The 22,461-nt window shown below is 41.6% G+C and overlaps 1 protein-coding gene across 1 annotated transcript; it reads left to right on the top strand.

The window, feature by feature from the left end:
• Window positions 1–18,610: 18,610 nt before the first annotated feature.
• LOC309802643 (TGF-beta-activated kinase 1 and MAP3K7-binding protein 1-like) lies at window positions 18,611–20,211 on the top strand (the record flags this gene model as incomplete). Its single annotated transcript, XM_082618363.1, has 2 exons — window positions 18,611–19,197; window positions 19,241–20,211. Exons 1-2 carry the CDS (start codon window positions 18,660–18,662, stop codon window positions 20,209–20,211), a joined length of 1,509 nt encoding a protein of 502 aa, XP_082474489.1. The 5' UTR covers window positions 18,611–18,659.
• Window positions 20,212–22,461: the final 2,250 nt, after the last annotated feature.

The following is a 22,461-nucleotide window of genomic DNA, read 5'->3' as shown; positions in this document are numbered from 1 at the left end:
AGGATTCTTTAATATATGCAAATCAATCAATATGATACACCATATTAACAAATTGAAGGGGAAAAACCATATGACTATCTCAATAGATTCAGAGAAAGCTTTTGACAAAATTCAACACCCATTTATGATAAAAACCCTCCAGAGAGTAGGCATAGAGGAACTTACCTCAACATAATAAAGGTCATATATGACAAACCCACAGCCAACATCATCCTCAATGGTGAAAAACTGAAACCACTTCCACTAAGATCAGGAACAAGACAAGGTTGCCCACTCTCACCACTCTTATTCAACATAATTTTGGAAGTTATAGAGACAGCAATCAGAGTAGAAAAAGAAATAAAAGGAATCCAAATCAGAAAAGAAGAAGTAGAGCTGTCACTGTTTGCAGATGACACGATACTATACATAGAGAATCCTAAAGATGCTACCGGAAAACTACTAGAGCTAATCAATGAATTTGGTAAAGTAGCAGGATACAAAGTTAATGCACAGAAATCTCTGACATTCCTATACACTAATGATGAAAAATCTGAAGGTGAAATTAAGAAAACATTTCCATTTACCATTGCAACAAAAAGAATAAAATATCTAGGAATAAACCTACCTAAGGAGAAAAAAGACCTGTATGCAGAAAATTATAAGACACTGATGAAAGAAATTAAAGATGATACAAATAGATGGAGAGATATACCATGTTCTTGGATTGGAAGAATCAACTATTGTGAAAATGACTCTACTACCCAAAGCAATCTACAGATTCAATGCAATCCCTATCAAACTACCACTGGCATTTTTCACAGAACTAGAACAAAAAATCTCACAATTTGTATGGAAACACAAAAGACCCTGAATAGCCAAAGCAATCTTGAGAAAGATAAACAGAGCTGGAGGAATCAGGCTCACTGACATCAGACTCTACTACAAAGCTACAGTAATCAAGACAGTATGGTACTGGCACAAAAACAGAAAGATAGATCAATGGAACAGGATAGAAAGCCCAGAGATAAACCCATGCACATATGGTCACCTTTTCTTTGATAAAGGAGGCAAGAATATACAATGGAGAAAAGACAGCCTCTTCAATAAGTGGTGCTGGGAAAACTGGACAGCTGCATGTAAAAGAATGAAATTAGAATACTCCCTAACACCATACACAAAAATAGACTCAAAATGGATTAAAGACCTAAATATAAGGCCAGATACTATTAAACTCTTAGAGGAAAACAGAGGCAGAACACTCCATGACATAAATCACAGGAAGATCCTTTTTGACCTACCTCCTAGAGAAATGTCAATAAAAACAAAAACAAAAAACAAAATGGGACCTAATGAAACTTAAAAGCTTTTGCACAGCAAAGGAAACCATAAACAAGACCAAAAACAGCCCTCAGAATGGGAGAAAATATTTGCAAATGAAGCAACTGACAAAGGATTAATCTCCAAAATTTACAAGCAGCTCATGCAGCTCAATATCAAAAAAACAAACAACCCAATCCAAAAATGGGCAGAATACCTAAATAGACATTTTTCCAAAGAAGATATACAGATTACCAACCAACACATGAAAGAATGCTCAACATCATTAATCATTAGAGAAATGCAAATCAAAACTACAATGAGATATCATCTCACACCGGTCAGAATGGCCATCATCAAAAAATCTACAAACAATAAATGCTGGAGAGGGTGTGGAGAAAAGGGAACACTCTTGCACTGTTGGTGGGAACGTAAATTGATACAGCCACGCTGGAGAACAGTACGGAGGTTCCTTAAAAAACTAAAAATACAACTACCATACGGCTCAGCAATCCCACTACTGGGCATATACCCTGAGAAAACCATAATTCAAAAAGTGTCATGTACAAAATGTTCACTGCAGCTCTATTTACAATAGCCAGGACATGGAAGCAACCTAAGTTTCCATCAACAGATGAATGGATAAAGAAGATGTGGCACATATATACAATGGAATATTACTCAGCCATAAAATGAAACGAAATTGAGTTATTTGTAGTGAGGTGGATAGACCTAGAATCTGTCATACAGAGTGAAGTAAGTCAGAAAGAGAAATCAAACACTGTATGCTAACACATATATATGGAATCTAAGAAGAAAAAAAAAAAGGTCATGAAGAACCTAGGGGCAAGACAGGAATAAAGATGCAGACCTACTAGAGAATGGACTTGAGGATATGGGGATGGGGAAGGGTAAGCTGGGACAATGTGAGAGAGTGGCATGGGCATATATACACTACCAAATGTAAAATAGATAGGTAGTGGGGAGCAGCTGCATAGCACAGGAAGATCAGCTCGGTGCTTTTTGACCACCTAGAGGGGTGGGATAGGGAGGGTGGGAGGGAGGGAGATGCAAGAGAGAAGAGATATGAGGATGTATGTACATGTATAACTGATTCATTTTGTTATAAAGCAGAGACTAACACACCATTGTAAAGCAATTATACTCCAATAAAGATGTTTAAAAAAATAAAATAATAAAATAAATTTGTATTTTTTGAATAGAAATTTGAATTAAAATGTATTTTTTCTCCAGATGTTTAATAAATATACCATTCTATTGTATTTTCCTCTAATGTTCACTTAATCTACTAGACTTTGGGATAAGGCTCACATTTGCCTCAGAGTTTCTCTTTTCGCCTCTATAACCCCTGAGACATTGTCTTCTCTCCAGCACGGTTATTACATTCTTCTTCTAAAACCCAATAGGCAGAAGAAATAAAGGGTGTTCTCTCTGTAGTATAGGTAATTATGAATGGGTTGAAATTCTTGCTTGAGTGTGAGCTCCTGGGGGTAGAAACTATATTATATTAATCATTCACCCTGCCCAACCACCCTGACTACTGTAATCCCAGCACAGAGACTTACACCAAGTATGTCATCAAAACTACATTTATAGAATGAATTCAAAGCAGGATCCATTGGCTTTGTCAGATATTTTCAATATGTTAAATCCTAAATGTAATAAACTGTAGCACTCTATTGGAAAGATGGTATACCTCTAAATTCACAAATATATGTAAATTTAAATGGTGTTTTGCTAAAGATACCAAGAAAAGTTCGCATAGAGAAGTGTGGTTATTTTGTTGGAAGCAGTTAGATGGTTAGTTAATGCTGTAGATAGAATTTATGACAAGATCTAGAATTTATGACATAGATCGTGGGTGAGTTGATTTGGCCCAGAGGAAGTAAGGTGTTAAAAATATACATATATAGAAAGTTATTGTCTCCTCAGTGTGTTTGATAAAGCAATATGCCATGGATTTTTTAGTTTATAAAATATTTTGCCTAATTAGGTAGAATGGTTCTGTGAAAAGTGCCCCAGGAACTCGGATTGGTGCACTGTGCTGACCTGGGCCCCAGGGCTCAGGCTCAGAACTGAACAACCCTCAGTGGAATTGGCCTGGGCTCATCGGGGCTCAGTCATGCTGTGTGGCAAGAGAAGGGGGAGGAGGAATCCCTCTCCTTTCTGCTGGCAGACAGAAAGCTAGTAATTGCAGAAGCATCTAATTTCCAAGGCCTCCAGGTATCTGCTCAAGGTTTTCATCAGTAACTGAGTCAGAAATACAAGCCACTTCAGGCAAAACTTTTAGCAAAGCGCTTCTAAACACTTCTCAATTGAGTAGAGTGACCGGCTCAACATAGTTACCACTTTTGTAATTTTTTTCTCCTCCTTTCAATATTTTACTCATCTGCCCCCCCCCCCCGCAAGCAGGAAATCTTCTAGAATTTCTGTGAATTTAACCCCTAGGGTATTATGCAAAGTTACAGGATTAAGAATAAGATTCCCTGCTCTGTCACTGTCTCATTTTCATATTACCTCCTTGAGTCTCAGTCTTCTCACCCATAAAATGGGGGAGTTGGACTATATCAGCACTAAAATTATGTCCTGGTGCTTCAGGGTTTCTACTACATTTTCATTCATATTTCAGTGTTAGGTACGTAATTTAACATGTGTTGATATAGAATAAAATCTCCAAGATAAAGTGTTTTAAAAAAAAAAAAGCACAGGGCCGAAAAATGTTCTGATATGGAATTTTAAAAAGAGATGCACATAAATATGCTTATATCCATTAGGTATTTCTACAAGAATGCAGAGAATAGTAGTAATGGCAGCTTTCTCTGAGGAGTGGGACTTGGGCACTCAGGGAGCAAGACGGGAAACTCACTTTACCTTGAATACACCTTTAGTGTTTGAATTTTTATCATGCACACGTTTTAAGTTTTCAATAAAACATTTATGTATGTATACAAATATGTTTTTGATGCATCGAACCAATTATTAGCACTGTTTGTGTTAATGATAAAATTATGTTTAATATTTCACCATTTTACTACTATACTTTTATTGTTCTAAAATCAGCATGCATGATTTATGTTGTAATACTCAACCAATGTTTTTTAAAAAGTATTAAGTATTTTAAAATAGTAATTTTTGAAAACATGTATGAAACCAAATGTTTATATACTACAATTTTAACATGGTAGATACTTCCCAATGGGTCATGTGCTACTAACCTACTTTTTTGTGTGAACCCTGGAATCAAGTTTCTCCTATTAACTCTAAGAACATATTTGAACTTCTATATGTGCCATTAACTAGAAGCTTTCCAATACTGCCTAAGTCTTTTATATTTTTTTTTATTTTTTAAATTTATTTATTTATTTATTTTTGGCTGCATTGGGTCTTCGTTGCTGTGCACGGGCTTTCTCTAGTTGCAGTGAGTTGGCTACTCTTCATTGCAGTGCGTGGGCTTCTCATTGTGGTGGCTTCCCTTGTTGCAGAGCACGGGTTCTAGCTGTGTGGGCTTCAGTAGTTGTAGCACGCAGGCTCAGTAGTTGTGGTGAACGGGCTTAGTTGCTCCACAGCAATGTGGGATCTTCCCGGACCAGGGCTCAAACCCGTGTCCCCTGCATTGGCAGGTGGATTCTTAACCACTGAGCCACCAAGGAAGCCCCCTAAGCCTTTTTTAAATGCAGGTCTCTGCAAGCTTGGTAGGGTACAAATAGGACAAACAAGGGCACTAGGACCAAAAAAGAAGGGCTGTGTTCAGTGACAAGGATGTATGCATGTTCCTGCACAGGCTGTGGATAATGAGTGCATACCTATAGTCAAGAACCTACTCTCATTCTTACACTTATGATAAGAAATGCTAACAGGTAGAAGAATATTCAACTACTTAAAGGAAATATATTCTCCTACTTCTCTTTCAAACATCTTAGTTTAAGTTAAGTAAATCCTAAAACTTCAAGATACATGTATTTTAAAAAATGTTATCTAAGAAAATTAGGAATTACTTAATTCTAAATAAACAGAACAAAATCAGAAACAAATTGAATGATAAGGGTGATATAATCTCTAATGGTTCTGTTTATCATTTTGCTTTTATTTTACTCATTTATTCAACAAATATTTATTGAGCACCATTTATATAAGCATTATGCGTAGAACTAGAGATAGAGGGGTAAAGAAGATAGATAAATCTCTGCTCTTTGGTAGAGGAGAAAGACCTGAATGCTTAATTAGATAATAATATATGATAATTACAGAATTCTAACTGTGAGCAAAGTTCTGTGCCACTTTCATATGCATCATCTCAGTCTATAATTATAGTAATTATTTGCCAGAGGTATTATTATCCTCACATTACAGATGAGGAAACTGGCTCAGAGAAGGAGATTAAGTGACTTGATCAAGATCCCCAACAAGAAACAAACAGAGAAATACTCAAGTTCTGAGGAAAATTTTAAGTAGAAGTATTCCTATATGGCTTTCTCCCCATTTTAGGCATCATCTACTATTACTAGTATTTATTACAAAAATTAAATATGTTCTTTCTTTTGAAAGCATTATTATATTATCAATTAACTATTTATAGCAACTATCAGAAAATAGGCAAAATCATGTAGTATTCATGCTAGTAAGTAGATACTTCCTGATCTTAGGAGTTTTTTATTGCATAAAATAGAAATACACCTTAAGTTAAAAATAGTGATATTAATGGAGGATGTTGATTATTTCATATACTTGATAAAAAAGTTCAGGAACAGTCTTTGTATAAAGGAGAAAGCAGAAGGGTTCTGGGGTTCTTGGCTGAAAAAAAGAAAAGAAAAACAAACAGACAAAAAAACAGTCTCTCCTGGGTTCCATGTACTGCCATCTGTAGGAATCAGCAATAATTAAGTCCTTGAATCAGTTGATTCAAGATTCAATATCCTGGAGTAAAAGTTTAATTGTCCTGACTAATCCCCCAACCAAAAGTCTCCTTATTGAATCTTCAAGATTTAAAATCATAATTCTCAGGCTTGCATTTGGTCAAATAAACCAATCAATCAGCCACCCAATCAATTAAGAATTATTAGGTATGTGGATATTCATGTTAAAGACCCACTAAGGTTCCAGTTTTTTAACGTTTTATATCCCTGCACAATGTCATCTCTATTTCATAGGATCTTTCTTTTTTTATGTGCTGCCAAGGTCTAAATACTAAGCACTCCCTATCTCAAATGGAAACTTCATTATCTCCCTTTTCTTTCACAATTCCACAACCACCAAATCAGCTCTCAGAAAGGTCTTCGGTCACTAAATACCTTCTCATTCACAACCAGTTAGGCTGCACATATGATTTTCTACCTGACCTAGACGTGAACACAGCCCCTTCACTTCCAGTTTTCCAATACCAGATCATGCCTACTACCTGCTTTCCTTTGCTTGCTCTCAGGCTACAGAGCATCGCTAGGGAAAGTCATTGGACAACAGTGTACCTGGTCTGATCATGGTGGATAGATTGGAGATTGATAAGAATTGCCATTCTATTGATTTGGCTGAGGGCAATGGAATTGAAGAAAGGCAAAATTATCTGGTCAGCCTTGTGGTCATCCAGTTTCACATGGAGCTATCATCACAATCTTGTATTAATGAGAAGGACTCTGATTGAACTTGTCTTGCTCTGGATGGATTTCAAATTCTGGAAACTTAATTAGAATGGAAATTATTTTCTCTTCAGAGATTATACTCTGAAATATTTCAAGTGACATGTGATGGATGTGCTTCTGATGTATTTCAATAGGCACCATGAAAAAATCTTGTAATGTAGAACAATATGTCTGGGCCCTTTTATTTACACTAGGAAATTCTAATGTCTTACATCTGTTGAGGTCAAGGCAATCTTGAAATCTGAGTTGATCTGATGTCATGCAGTTTGCATTAGCTTTAGAGTTCCAAAATACAGACTAATGTCTATGTATCAACATAACTTATTTGAATTTTTATGAAAACTTTATCCCCTGCATTAGAGAATACTTTTTAACCAATTTATTGCATCAGCATTATCTTGTATTTATTTCAAACAGAATAAAACTTCAGATTGACTATATGATTTCACTGGCATCTTCCAAAGATACTCTTATTAGGAACCGTGTCCCACCATTCCAGTCTCATCCCTGCCACTTTGAAGCTTCTACTGCTTCTGAATTTCCCTTCTATCTCTCCTAGAATCCCTCTTATACCATTATTTCCTCCCTTCATACCTGTAGTATTCCAAAATGAGTTTCAGTTGCCTTCTCTTGTGCTGTTGATACTGGGATGCACTTAGGCTACAGTCACCATGCATCCTTCTCCCCCTAAATTCCCTGAAGACCCCTGACCAATCTGTTTCTGTGTTAGCTTCTATAACTATAAATTTCTTGCTTTGCCATTACTGACAATGAATTATCTACCCCTTGAGACACTATATTGCCTGTGCTTAGCATGTAGGAAGTGTTTAATAGGAGTTAAATAAATAAATGAATGAATAAATAAATCAGACTTGTTAGTCTCAGCTATTTTCTGGTCCTCATCTGTCATTGCATTTGGTTTCTTCTATCCCTAATTATTCTTCCTGCTACTATGTTAGGTTTCTGCTGCCCCAAACTACTCATGATAGGTCCTCATATTCCACAAACACCAGCTGATAACACTAGTCCTTTCATCAGTGTACTTCCTGACCATATTAGTCTTTTTTCTCTTCCATTACTGCCAATTCTTGGCCACAACTGATAACCCTATTGAGGTAGAAATTTGGCTGTAACTTCCTCCAATCTTTCTGTCTCCTATCTCTAGAAAAGTACACATAGATGGGATTAGGGTAAGGGAGTATTAAAGGATCATATAGGACAAGTAAAATGAGTTGTAAAAAGAGACCATTGGATTTACACATAGTAGATCACTCGTGATCTGAGCAAAACTTGTTCCAGAGAAATAATGCCATTGGTGCCCAGAAGAAGGCTGGAAGTGGAGAAAGTTAAGGTGGGGTGTTAAGACCACTCTTTCAAAGAGATTGGCTGTAAAAGGAAGAAGAGAAATAAGAGTACAACTAGAAGGGAAAACTAGGATGAAAGATTTTTAATAAAACAAAATTGAGAATTGTTATAAGCCATAAAGAAAGAACCAAAAGAGAGATATTGAAGATACTGATATAGTTTCTTCAAGATATTGAAAATACTAAAGAGAGGGCAATGGCTAAGAGACCATGATCTTGGAGGATATAGAAAGAGATGAGAGGTAAAGTGCAAGTGAAGGTATTGACCCAAATCAAAAAGGTAATTTCTTTTATTGAGGCAAGTGGGAAGGAATAAGAATGAGTGTGGCTATGGGTAATTTTGTAGATAGAGGGACAGGAATCCTCAATTTTCACTTTAAAAAGGAGTGAAGGTCATATGTAGAGATAACTCAGTGGCAGAAGAGAAGACTTGAGGGGAGGAGAGAGACATGGAATCACCAATTACCGTAAAATGTTTTTAATGAGAATATCCAAATGTTCTGGATGCAGTAAAATATACACTCTCAAGTTCCTGGCAGCATTATAAATTGGCAAAGTGTTTTTAGAAATCAACTTGGCCTCAAAAATATTTATATATTTGAATCTATTGACTTCATTTCTAAGAAAATAATTCAAAATATAGAGAAAAGTTTTTGTACAAAAATGTTCACTGCAACATTATTCATTATGGGGAAACACTGCAAACAACCTAATTATCCAATGATAGAGAAGTGGCTAAATAAATTATGATGAATCCAAGCAATAGAAATTTATGTAGACATTAGAATAATGCTTATCAAGAATTTTTAATTTCATGGAGAATTTCTTTTATAAAAAATAAACCCAATGCCTTTATTATGTTAACTAAATATGTCATAGGCTAAAATAGAAAGAAAATAAATAAAAATAATAGCAATGTATAGAATTATTCTTACATTCTTACGTAAACAAACCTTTCAGTATTTTCCAAATTTTCTACGAGGGTATATATTACTTTTGTCATCAGAAAGCACATACTAAGTGTTAAAGAAAAATCTTTGGTAAATTATGAAGACTAGTGTTGGAAAGGAGAAAAAAGAAATATTTGAAATAATTGTGAAAACGAAGAGAAATTGGAGGGAATGAAGTACAGATTCCTGGAACTCAGTTAATTAACAATATAGAACATTTTTTGAGTCAGCATTGTGAAAGTACAAAATAAAGTTTGCAGATTTGGGCCTCAGATATGTTGAACTTTTAAAAATTGGGTGATTTTTTATATATATCTACATGTCTTTAATCAGTTGACTTTTCTGTGTCTTAAACACGTGTTTTTCCTCTTCTCTAATTTTCTGCTTTTAATCTGTGAACTAGAAAAATCATATCTATAATTAACAGAATTCTATCTGAAGTTGGAATAAGTAGTCAATGGGTGATATTTAAAAACACAGAGTTTTGACCTCTATTTTTGCTTCCTTGAGCTCTTTAATAAAACACTTTGTTTCCTGGAAGAAAAAAAGTAAAAAATCGGGTGATTTAGCACAAAAGATACGCATTTCTGGTTTTCCTTAGCGGGGAAAAAAAACACAAAATAAAAACATAAGAAAAACAGGGTCAATGAACAGTGGGCCTCTGTTTTTATACCGTAATAATTCCCTGGACATGCGCTGTGGCCGCCCTCCTTAGGTGAGTTATGTGACTGCAGTTATCCATAACGTTCACCACCATACCCTATTGTTTTTCTAACAATGAGATCAAATATCAGTAGCTTTTTTTATCACCCTTGATTTTTTGTATTTATTATGATAAATAGGTGTTTACAGTAAATAAATGTTTTTCTGTCACCATGTCTATTGAAACTGGAATTAAATAGATATACTTTCTGTGGAACATTATGCTAGGAGGTTGAGGAGGCATTTAATATTCAAATTCGGTCTTTCCTTTGGGGGGATAACCTACACATAAATAAAGTAGTATAAGGATCTGTTACACCAATTTGATGACAATATAAACAATAAGAGATATATAGAAGGAAAGAAAAAGCTGTCTATAGGCTGGAGTAATGCTTGGTAGGGGAGGGGAAATTGAACCATGTGGAACTGGGTGAAAATTTATAGCTGGAGGAATATAGCAAAGATGAGAGACTGGAAAGAGACTTTCTCAGGGAGAGTGAACTCAGTCTTCCAGCCCAGAGTTCATTTAGGGGAAAAAGTTTAAAACTTTGGGGGTTAAAAAGTTTGGGTTAAGAAAATTAGCATCTTGGGCCTCCCTGGTGGCGCAGTGGTTGAGAGTCCGCCTGCCGATGCAGGGGATACGGGTTCGTGCCCCGGTCTGGGAGGATCCCATATGCCGCGGAGCGGCTGGGCCCGTGAGCCATGGCCGCTGGGCCTGCGCATCCGGAGCCTGTGCTCCGCAACGGGAGAGGCCACAACAGTGAGAGGCCCGCATACCGCAAAAAGAAAAAAAAAAAAAAAAAAAAAAAAAAGAAAATTAGCATCTTGAAATTCAGGAAGAGGAGTTTGGAACTTTATTCTCTATGGAAGCTATTATGTGCTCTTGAACATAAGAAGTTAATTCTTTAAGAAGTTTAATTGGGAAGGAAAGTGATTTGAAGGAAGAGATTAGAGACAAAGATGACAATGAAGTATTTTTAAGGATCCATATTTATTCAGACAGTCAACAAGTTCTTACAGAGCACTTGTTATGAGAGGCTCTTTCTTAGGTACAGTAATCAAATTCCTTGACCTCAAGGGTATATGCCAGTGGACATAGACAGATAACAAATATGTACAGAAATAAGTATAGCAGTGCAACAGAATAGAGTGACTTGTGTGCACAAGATCCTACTGGCGTTAATGTGGTCACAGAAGACCTGAGAAGTGACGTTGACCTGAGTCTTCAGTGATGAAAATGATACTGTTACATGGAAATACATCAGAAGACTATTTTAAGCAGAGGAAATAACAAGCGCAAAGGCCCCAAGATGAAATGAGCACGGTGTATTTAAGGGAACAGAAAGGAAAGAAGCTAAGGTTGCAGAAATGTAGTAAGCAACAGGAAGAATGATAGGAAATACAATCAGAGAAACACGTAGGGACTTGCAAGCCATGATAGGGACTTGGACATTCTTCTCACTGACCTGTGAAGACACTAAAGAGTCTTAGGCATGAGAGTGATATAATGGCATTCACATTTAGAGAGATTACTTTGGCTCTATGGAGAGTGGACCATGGGAGGACAAAAATGGACCCAGGAGGACCATAAAAATGCTGTCGTAATAGTCCAGAAGAGACATAATAAAAGTGGCTTAGATTAGGCTTTATCAGTACAGATGGTTTTAGGTTGTCAGATTTGAACACATTTTGGAGGAAGTATTGATAAAACTCATTAATGAATTGGATATAGACTAGAAGGAGAAAAAGGAAATCAAAATTTTGATTGGTCAGGGTCCTGAGCAACTGGGTTTGGCCCTTCCTGAAATGGTGAAAATTAGGGGAAAGAGTGGTGAAGCAGACCATAGAAATTAAGATTTCTGCTTAGAAAATCTTAAACTAGACATGTCTATTAGATTTCCAAAGAGAGGTGTATCTGTGAGGAGACACTTGGATATGTAAGTCTGGAGCTCAGCAGATGCTTAGAGATGTGCATTTAAGAGTAATCAGGTGATGTATAAATGCATGGTTCTGGGAAAGAACAAAGAAAAGCCAAGAGTAGAGCCTTGAGATAACTTAACATTTTATTTTGGGAGAGTAGTAGATTAAAACTCAGATGTGTCAGAGCCTTTTAACAATATTCTGAAAAATTAATCTATGGATATTCTGGCCTAACTGCTCATCTAAAGATCAATTATATTCTTTGTCAAGTCATTATTGGCCTACAAAACAAATGCTACTGCGTTCTCTTAAGACACATGGACTATCTATTCTTGAAACCTGTTAACTTTAAAATAGCCCAGTCAACAGTATGCTCCTTCAGTAAGCTAATGTTTTTTGATTCTTTTCCTCTTCACTAGGGAATCAGAAAAGGCCATGGTGACCTCCCTCTTTAGGCTGTCACAGAGCAAGCCAATTTAGGAAAGTGTTAATTTGAAGAATACATATGGCTATTAGGGGGGAAAAAATTGTGTGTGTGTGTGTGTGTGTCTGTGTGTGTCTGTGTCTGTGGGCAAGAATCATTTAAAATAATTTTATTAGAGCCACGTTTAAAAGATAAACATGACTGGTTTAAAAATAATACCATAGTTGTAACTTTAATGTTAGAAGAAGATGGTGATGATGATGATGATGATAGCCATCAACTTTGTGTGAAAGGAGAATAGGCTGCATTTTTAGGACTGTAAGAGCCAGCAGGAGGAAGTGATATAGAAATTCTCATATTGAACTGACCAGCATGAATCGCACAGCTGGAAAAGTTAGCCCAAAAAGAAAATACTTGTAGAGAGTAGGGTTTTCATCATCAGACACCAATGCTCATCAAGGCTTTTATTATAAGAAACTGAAGAACATAAAATACCCAACTTGAACTACAGTGGTCAAGACTCACAGTTTTTCAAAGTACAGCATTAATTCCTTGGGACTTTAGTAGTGGTTAGCCAAAGAATGAAGATAGACAGGATATTCAGATAGAAAATAAATTTGGAAAGTATTAAGGTGAAGTTAAATCAATTTTTTAATTATAGTGCATATAAGAATCTTTAATATTCTAAGGTGTTTTGTGATTTTCCAAGAAAGCCATCATGTATGGAGCCCTTTAAGGGAGAGCTTCTAGCCATGGCAATTCAGGAATGGTGGCAAAAATGGTATTATATGAGGGACAAGTCTGAAGAGGTGATGCTATAAGAGTTTGATGACATTGTGAGTAGATTCAATTGGATTGTAATGTGTTTCTGTTAAATGTGTATATAGAATTATCACTGCTACCCAAGGACTGAAAAGAGCACCCAAAGCAGTAGTGTAATGAAGGATTACTGAGCTGGTTATCAGGCAAATGGTTTTAATCCCTATTACACATTTTCTTAATGTAGTCATTGGACCCCTGTGAGAGCTCACTGATTCGTACATTTATTCAATGAACACTGAGTATGTTTGCTGTGTGAGAAATGGTCCTAAGTGCTAGGAATGTAGCAATAGACAAGAAAGATCTAGTCCTTAACCCTGGGGAACTTACATTCTAGTGTGGAAGGCAGACAGTAAATAAATACATAATTTTAGCTGATTTGGGGCACCATGAAGAAAAATCAAGTTAGATAAGGTGTTATAAAGTGAAGAAGGAAAGTAAGCTTCAGTCACTTGTACAAAATGAGGAGGCTGGACTCCATCAGCAATTTTCACAGTTTTTAAGTAATTACATGAAAGAAAAACCCAAACAAATTAACTATGGCTTTCCCAAATAAAAGTTTATTTTCTGATTTAACAAAAAAGTAGGAGGTAGGCAGGCTAGGACTGGTAGAGTAGTTTCATGATGTCACTGGTATCCTGGCTGCCTTCAGTGTTTCTACTCACTGTCTTTAGGGTGTGGTTTTTATGCTTATGGCCATCCTGCAAGACAGCTGTGTCTCACATTAACACTCCAAGCATGGAAAAGAAAGAAGTGCCAAGGAACACAGAATAGCGTCTGCATTAGGAAAGCCATACTTCCCTAGAAATCCCTGGCAGACATCCCTTGAACCTTTAGAGAGGCTGGAAACACAAGTATTTTTCAGATGATTGAGGGTCTTCACTGAAAAATATTCAGTTGCCCTGAACCTGGTTCACTTAAGAAAGAAGGATAAGAGTAGAAATTCGGTAAGCAATTAGTCTGCCATAATGCTCAGGGGTACAAATGTATGTCTACTTCAGCACCAAAAGTATTACTGTAATAATAATATTCATACTGGTAGCCAGCATTAGGAAGAAAATACTGATTCATATACAAGTATCTATAAGTGATATTTTTGAAAAAACAAGCTATCCATGAAAGCGCAGAGAAATCTACTAAACTGAGCCAGAAGGGCAAAATAGCACCAAACGTAAGAGTAAGTGTTAAAACTACAATGAAAGATTGACACAATTAACTATTAGATCTAGACTTACTGTCACTTAATTGGATTTGGCATATGTGTACTCTAGTAGCTTATTGCTCACATTTATGACAAGTGAAAAATCTAACACCAAATGAAAAAACAATAGTTATGTGCTCTTCAATCAACAACATTTTTATAAGATACTCAAGAGAAGTGTTGTTCTTAGGACTCCACAGAAGTATATTACATTGGCAACTCAAATTAACTTGATGATAGTCACTAATGTGTCACATTTGACATTAGCAAATTTAGGTTCATACGTTGCTTTTTCTCACTATAATTTTAATTTGTTTCAGAAGTCTTTTTAAGTAAAAATCAAATAAAATATTTGCAGAGCTCTGAAGACCCTCAAAGAAACACTAAAAGTTGAAAAACACTGGACTAAATAGCTTCAACTTCACCTTCAGACTCAGACATTCTTAAGATTTTTGTATTTTACTAGAATCCTATCTTTTTAAGGACATAGATTAAGCAATAGATTGATTAGCAGTCTTAGTTGTTGCTTTCAATGCTCATCAGAGAGCAGTGATTTCTCAAACCTTTGAAGAATTTGTAGGAGACATTATAAAACTGGTGGAAATATTAATGATATAATGAATTCAGAGATGGGTTAATCCTTCTCATTTATAATTCCTAAGAAACACAAAAAGTAGTATTCATTCTTTAGCTATCTGCACACATTCTAATCACACAGACAGCTAGAAAGTACAAAACTCATCTACAAAAGATTATATGTATTATTAGTTAGATATGCAGCTTACTTAGGCTAGGATATATTTTAATTATGTTTATAGAAGCATTCTAAAATATATTTTACAAAAAGTGTTTTTATTTTGTCAATATATGAACATTCAATGATATCAACTAAGATTTAAACAATATCAGATCATGCCTGAATCTTCTACACTCATCTTTCAAAAGACAAAGACCTACCAACCTGATAATTTCATTTCTAGGGAAATACATTTAAGAAATAATCCTGGCGCTCGCGGGGGTCCCTCCAAGATGGCGGCGCAGAGGAGGAGCCTGCTGCAGAGTATGAGGAAACTGAGGCACAGAGAGGTGGTCATTTGCCAAAGGCCACACAGCTGGTAAGTGGCAGAGGCAGGATTAAAATCAGGGATTCTGATTCCAGAAACCCTCTTAACCTCTAGGCTATACGGAGGGAATGACTGGGTTCTGGTCCTGGCTGTAACTCACTGTGCTTCCATCAGCCTCAGTTTCCTTATCCGTTAGGTAAGAGCAGACAGTGGGAGGATTGTCTTGAGGCTCCCCCCTCCCACCTCTCCCCAGTCTGGACCCTCATGGGTTTGTCACTGGTGTCTTCCAGCCCCTGCATCCTTTTGACACACATATACATAGATGCACATGCGTGTTGGCACCATGGACTGAGGGCAGGTTGCTGGTCCCCTGGGTCCTCCTCAGACATGGCAGTCTGTTGTACTTGCCTGTGGACTAGTCTGCCTCCTGTACTGGAAAGTGAACTTGAAGAGAGGGTAACACTGAATAGCGTTACCAGCACCTCCCACCACTAGGTGCCGGGCATTCAATAAATTGTTTATAAAATAATGAGTAAAGCATTTGAGGCCAGGTCCAGTGCTCAGCCCTGACTTTACAGAAATGCAGCAAATCTTGGCCCTACTGCCCTAAGGGGTCGTGAAGCATTGGAACCAGAGGGTAAGGGTGGCCTTCACTGCTGTAGTCTAATGAGAGGCTTTGTGTAGACTCCCTTTGAAATTGCTCCTCCAGGAAAACGATGCCCAGCTTTTCCCAGTGGGGAATGCTCTCTTCCCCTCCACACCTTTGGCTGTCCCTTTATTTTACTACTGCCTGGCAGTTGGGCCTTATCCTTGAGTTGGTTAGGTAGGCCTGGCCCTCTGCTTTGTAGGTGGGCAGGGCCCCTGTGTAAACGTCCCCAGTGTAGTAAATATTCCAGAAATACTGGGTGGATTGTGGCAGATGCTTGTGTGGTTAACTGTCGTAGGCTGACGTGGCTTGCTGAGGAGAGTGGCTGCCAGCTTCCCTCCCTTATCGGTGTGATGGAGCCCAGGGGCCTCGGGTTAGACAGAGGCGGGCTTTGCTAGCTCCAGAATGTGTGCAGTCTTTTAAAGTTGGGTGGTTAGCTTTAAGCGCATAGCACTGTGACGAAAGGCAAAGGGACGGCAGGGATGTCCACACCAGACCCCTCCCACGCTAATGATGAGCAAGACATCTCTGCTCACAGGGTCCACGCGGTGTGCTGGGCTTGGCCTGCCCTTCACTGTCCTGAATCTGGTGAGAGTAGCTCAAACACCGTCATTCAGCAGGTGGCTATGAGAGCTGCTGGTCTGTAGTTACTGGGCCTGGGGATACGAAGATAAATAAGGCAGGTGTCCACCCCCACTGCATTTGCAGTCCTGCGTGGGAGAAGGAGCCTGTATCACTAATGTGATGTGTAAGGCACTCTAGTGTCAATGTGTTGAGGGGCTGCAGATGGCCTGATTTGACCAGGTCAGTGCACGCTTGCAGGAGGGGCTGGGGATCTGCTGTCATGGTGCTGGGAGGGAGTGCCAGGGACAAGATGGCAGAGCGCTTCGTGGAATGTCATCCTGAGGAGTTTTGCCTTTGCTCCCCAGGTAGTGTAGTACCTTAAAAGGACTTTTGAAGAAAAGATGAGCTTTTGAAGTAGCTTCAAAAAAACTTGGGCCCTTCACAGCCTGATAAAACAGCTCACGGGTCCTCTATGGCCTTGGGCAAGTCACTGACATCCCTAAACCTTGATTTTTCACTTAACATCCCTGAACCTTGGTTTCCCCACCCGAGAGGACTCCCAGGAGTGTTGTCAGTATTAAATGAACATGTTACACTCCTGGCCTGGTGTGGTTACCCTCCAGCCATGAAGCTCCACCTTCAGTCCTGATGTGAATGAAGGTCTACAGTTCATTCCCTTAAACATCACTGAGTACTCAGTATGTGGCAGGCACTGTGTAGGTGCAGGGGACCCTGCCCTCTTGAAGCTTATGTTCTAGTAAGGGAGATAGGAAACAGAAAGAAGTGCAGATTATATATGATATAATAATATCCAGAATATAACATAGGGGGTGCCGTGAGGAAGAATAGGCAGGATTCACAGACAGCGGGTGAAGGGCCTGTTTCAGACGGAGTGGTCGGGGAAGACAGTTGAACGTTTGATGAGATGAGGTGGGCGATGTGGGAGGAAGTATTCCTGCGTGAGGGAACGGGTGCACAGGCTCCCCTGTTAGGGGAGCGTCAGGGAGGCCAGCGTGGCTGGAGTGGAGTACGTTGGGGGAGTAGTAGAAGCCGAGGTCCGAGGGAGCCTTGTGGATCCTGATGTGAGCTTTGGATTCTGTGCTAAGTATGATGTGAAACTCTAGGGTGGGTTTGAGTAGGGGCGTGAAGTGATCTGGTTCGTGGCTGGAGAAAGAGCCTTCTGTCGAGAGGCAGGCGTTTGAGCGGCGAGAGTGGAAGCTTGGGACCTGCTGCGTGGTGCTCCCCGTTGCCCAGGTGTGAGACGACAGAGGCTCGGTCAGAGTGACGGAAGAGGGGTGGTGAGAAGGACCCAATTCTGGCTGTGTCTGGGGGGAAGAGCTGATACGGTTTGCTGACGGATCAAGTGTGAGGTGTGTGACAGAGGAAGAAGAGTCGAGAAGGACTACGAGGTTTTGGTTGGAACAACAGTGGTGCCATTTACTGAGGTGGGGAGCCCTGGAGGAGGCGTGCCCTGGGGGCGGGGAGAATCAAGAGCTTAATTTTGCCTAAACTACTATTTACTTAATTATTTAAAAAGTCAACTTGAAATCAAATTTTTCCTGAGCAATTATATCTATGAAATCACAGGTCCTAGCCATATATTTTTCTTCTAATGTATGTTAAAATAAACACATAGCCTTAAAATAAAAACATCCTGGGCTTCCCTGGTGGCGCAGTGGTTGGGAGTCCGCCTGCCGATGCAGGGGACACGGGTTCATGCCCCGGTCCGGGAGGATCCCACGTGCCGCGGAGTGGCTGGGCCCGTGAGCCATGGCCGCTGAGCCTGCGCGTCCGGAGCCTGTGCTCCGCAGCGGGAGAGGCCACAAGAGTGAGAGGCCCGCGTACCGCAAAAAAAAATAAAATAAAAAATAAAAACATCCTTTAGACCATCACCTACAACCGTCTCATATGCCGTCAGAATGTGGTCCAGCTGCTCCAGCACACGATTTGGCAGGTAATAATGATTTTCCACTTATAATACTGAAGAGTTTACATTCAAAATGAAGTCATTTGAATAAAAGAAAAAATGGCAGATTAAAGAAAAAACATGAAATGGATAATTTGTTGAAGATGGAGCAGCAGCCAAGCTGGACGGACGACCTGCCACTCTGCCACCTCTCTGGAGTTGGCTCAGCCTCCAATCGCAGCTACTCTGCTGATGGCAAGGGCACTGAGAGCCACCCACCAGAGGACAACTGGCTCAAGTTCAGGAGTGAGAACAACTGCTTCCTGTACGGGGTCTTCAACGGCTACGATGGCAACCGGGTAACCAACTTCGTGGCCCAGCGGCTGTCCGCGGAGCTCCTGCTGGGCCAGCTCAGCGCCGAGCACACTGAGGCCGACGTGCGGCGGGTCCTGCTGCAGGCCTTCGATGTGGTGGAGAGGAGCTTCCTAGAGTCCATCGATGATGCATTGGCAGAGAAGGCGAGCCTCCAGTCCCAGCTGCCTGAGGGCGCCCCTCAGCACCAGCTGCCTCCTCAGTATCAGAAGATCCTCGAAAGACTCAAGACGTTGGAGAAGGAGATTTCAGGAGGAGCCATGGCCGTGGTGGCGGTCCTTCTCAACAACAGGCTCTATGTCGCCAATGTCGGTGAGCCACCTGCCTGTCCCAAGGCGAGAGAGCAGGGGAGAAGGTACGAACCGTGCACTTTTATGCAAATCCACGGTGGATGGTCTTCAGGTGACACAGCTGAACGTGGACCACACCACAGAGAATGAGGATGAGCTCTTCCGGCTCTCACAGCTGGGTTTGGATGCAGGAAAGATCAAGCAAGTGGGGGTCATCTGTGGGCAGGAGAGCACCAGGCGCATTGGGGACTACAAGGTCAAATACGGCTACACTGACATCGACCTGCTCAGCGCTGCCAAGTCCAAGCCCATCATCGCGGAGCCTGAAATCCACGGTGCACAGCCCCTGGATGGGGTGACTGGCTTCCTGGTGCTAATGTCCGAGGGGCTGTACAAGGCCCTGGAGGCAGCCCACGGGCCTGGGCAGGCCAACCAGGAGATCGCCGCCATGATCGACACGGAGTTCGCCAAGCAGACTTCCCTGGATGCAGTGGCCCAGGCCGTGGTGGACCGGGTGAAGCGCATCCACAGTGACACCTTCGCCAGTGGCGGGGAGCGTGCCAAGTTCTGCCCGAGGCACGAGGACATGACCCTGCTGGTGCGGAACTTCGGCTACCCCCTGGGGGAGATGAGCCAGGCCGCCCCCGCCCCCGCCCCCGCCCCAGCTGCAGGAGGACGCGTGTACCCCGTATCCGTGCCTTACTCAAGCGCCCAGAGCACCAGCAAAACCAGCGTGACCCTGTCCCTCGTCATGCCCTCCCAGGGCCAGCTAGTCAACGGGGCCCACAGCGCCTCCACCCTGGACGAAGCCACTCCCACCCTCACCAACCAGAGCCCGACCCTGACCCTGCAGTCCACCAACACGCACACCCAGAGCAGCAGCTCCAGCTCTGACGGGGGCCTTTTCCGCTCCCGGCCCGCCCACTCGCTCCCGCCCGGCGAGGATGGCCGCGTCGAGCCTTACGTGGACTTTGCAGAGTTCTACCGCCTCTGGAGCGTGGACCACGGCGAGCAGAGTGTGGTGATGGCGCCGTAGCCCGGCCACGGAGTGCAGCCCGAGCAGGACCTTGCCTGGGGACGGGGCCCAGCTCTGGGCAGGACGGGCCTTTTCCTGCCGTTTGCCTGTGCCCCAGGGGCCAGCGGGGGCCTGGTGCTCAGCCTGCGTCGCACTCTTGCTCCACAGTCTGCGGTGCTGTAGAGAACGTTCTCTCAGTGCACCAGTGCAGACCGGACCCCTGTCACGGCGGCTGCACAGGGGCCGGAGGCAGTCCTCCGGGCAGCCTCAGCCACGACCATTGCTGTTTCTCAGAACAAGGGGCACAAGTGCGGCAGTCCACGAGCCCCCCGAGTGGCAGCCACTGCTTTCCCAAGGCCACCCCCTTCCCGCCACCACCTACCCTGGAGGAGCCTGTGGCCACTGCTAGCGCCCCCTCGCCCCTGGGGGGTGGTTCCCGCCTTTCTTCTCCAGCCGGCCTCCAGAGTGGAACCCCAGTTGGTGTCTGCACCTTCGAGGCCTGCACCCGTCCCTGGGCCCCATCCCTAGGCCTCCTTGGGCCCAGGGGCACTGGGATGGCTGCAGAGGGGGCAGTAAGGTGGAAAGGAACTGGAGAGAACTGGTCCAAGAGGAGCACTGGTTCTGGAGCCCACCAGAGTGGGCAGGCTGGGCAGGGCTGGCTCCCCAGGGCCGGATGAAGAGGGGAGGTGTGCCCGGCCTGAGTGGGGGCAGGGGTCGCCCTTGTCAGGCCCCTCCGGGAGCGGCAAGGCCCTGAATCGGGGTGAGCCAGTTCTGCTCTGCTTTTCCCCGCTGGAGCTGGGGAGGGCCCCAGGGTGGGAGCTGCTAAGACTGCAGTCTTAACCACTGACTGTGAGTCTCTGCCAGCTCCACGGTAACAGACAGGTCTTAGGCCAGGCCTCGGGGCTCACTGGAAACAGAACAGTGGAGAAAGGTTCCAAAAGGGAAGAGGCTCCTGGAGACCTGCTGCTCTGGGTGGTCGAGGGCTTTGGAGACGTGCACTGTGTTTACAGACACTTAGGGTCGGGATCAGGACAGCCCAGGCCCTCAGTTAGACCATTTCATGCATGTTCACTGCCTTCAGTGGGGAAGGGGTGCCACCAGGGCTGTCACCTGGAATTGCCCTTTGTATTTTCAGAGGAGGAAGCAGGCTCAGGAGACTCACACCTTGTCCAAGTCGCACAGTCAGTGGTGGAGCAGAACCCAAACTTTCTTGTCAGTCTCTGAGGCCCCCCTGGGTTCTTGCCAACACCCCCCCACCGGCGCCCAGCCTCCTGCCCCATGATGCCCCAGACACAGCTCACCGGGGACTGGCCGCTGTGCATGGCCTCCAGTGTGCTTGGACTCTGAAAAGTCAAAGACCAGTTCGAGGTTTCCTGTTCTCCCTGTGGTCCAGGAATATGTTTTCCTGTGGCAGGGCAGGGCCCATTGTGGTGCCCATTTCCGAGGGGAGCCGCGGCATGAGCAGAGGAAAAGCGGATCTCAGCAGAGGGCCTTGACCCCCTTCCACTACGAAGCCATCTCCGTTGTGCAGGTGATCAGGTTTAAAATCAGTCACAGAGGCTTGGGCACGAAGGGATTCTCTTCCGAGAATGTCTCTGTATGCTGTTTGGTCTCTAGAGATAGAATCACTTTTTTACGGCAGTAAAGAGATAATAAAGGGTGGTATAATGAAAAAAAAAAAAAAAAAAAAAAAAAAAAAAAAAAGAAATAATCCTAACAACAACAACAAAAACAGCTTTATCCATGAAAATGTTCACTGGGTAATTACACATAACTGAATTTGGAAGCATTATAATTATCAATATAATACTGTACAGAGCAGATTGAAAAATAAACATACTAAATAAGAAAGGATTATAAAGATGTAGATGATAGTGGCCATTTTTAATGTAGTCAAGTTTTTAAATAAACTTTATCTTTTAAGACAGGTTTATATTTACAAAATTTAGAAGGTAGTACAGAGAATTCCCACACTGCAATTTTTCTGATGTTTTCTCATGATCAGACTAGAGTTATAGATTTAGGGAAGGAAAATCATTGGTAAAGTGTCAATTTCATCACATCATACCAAGGGTACATGCTATCAAACTGATTTATGACTGGTGATATTGACCTTGACATTGATCATATGACTCAAATAGTGTTTATCATTTTTCTCCAATGTAAAGTTAACCACCCCCCTTTTAAATACTGTATTCTTTGGAAGAAAGTCACTAAGTGAAACCATAGTTAAGGAATGGAGAATTATATTCCCCCTCTTTTATGGTGGAG

The sequence above is a fragment of the Mesoplodon mirus genome (genome assembly GCF_964341445.2).
Source record: "Mesoplodon mirus genome assembly, chromosome: 4".
NCBI lineage: Eukaryota > Metazoa > Chordata > Mammalia > Artiodactyla > Ziphiidae > Mesoplodon > Mesoplodon mirus.
This window is presented reverse-complemented; position numbering and strand designations above follow the sequence as displayed.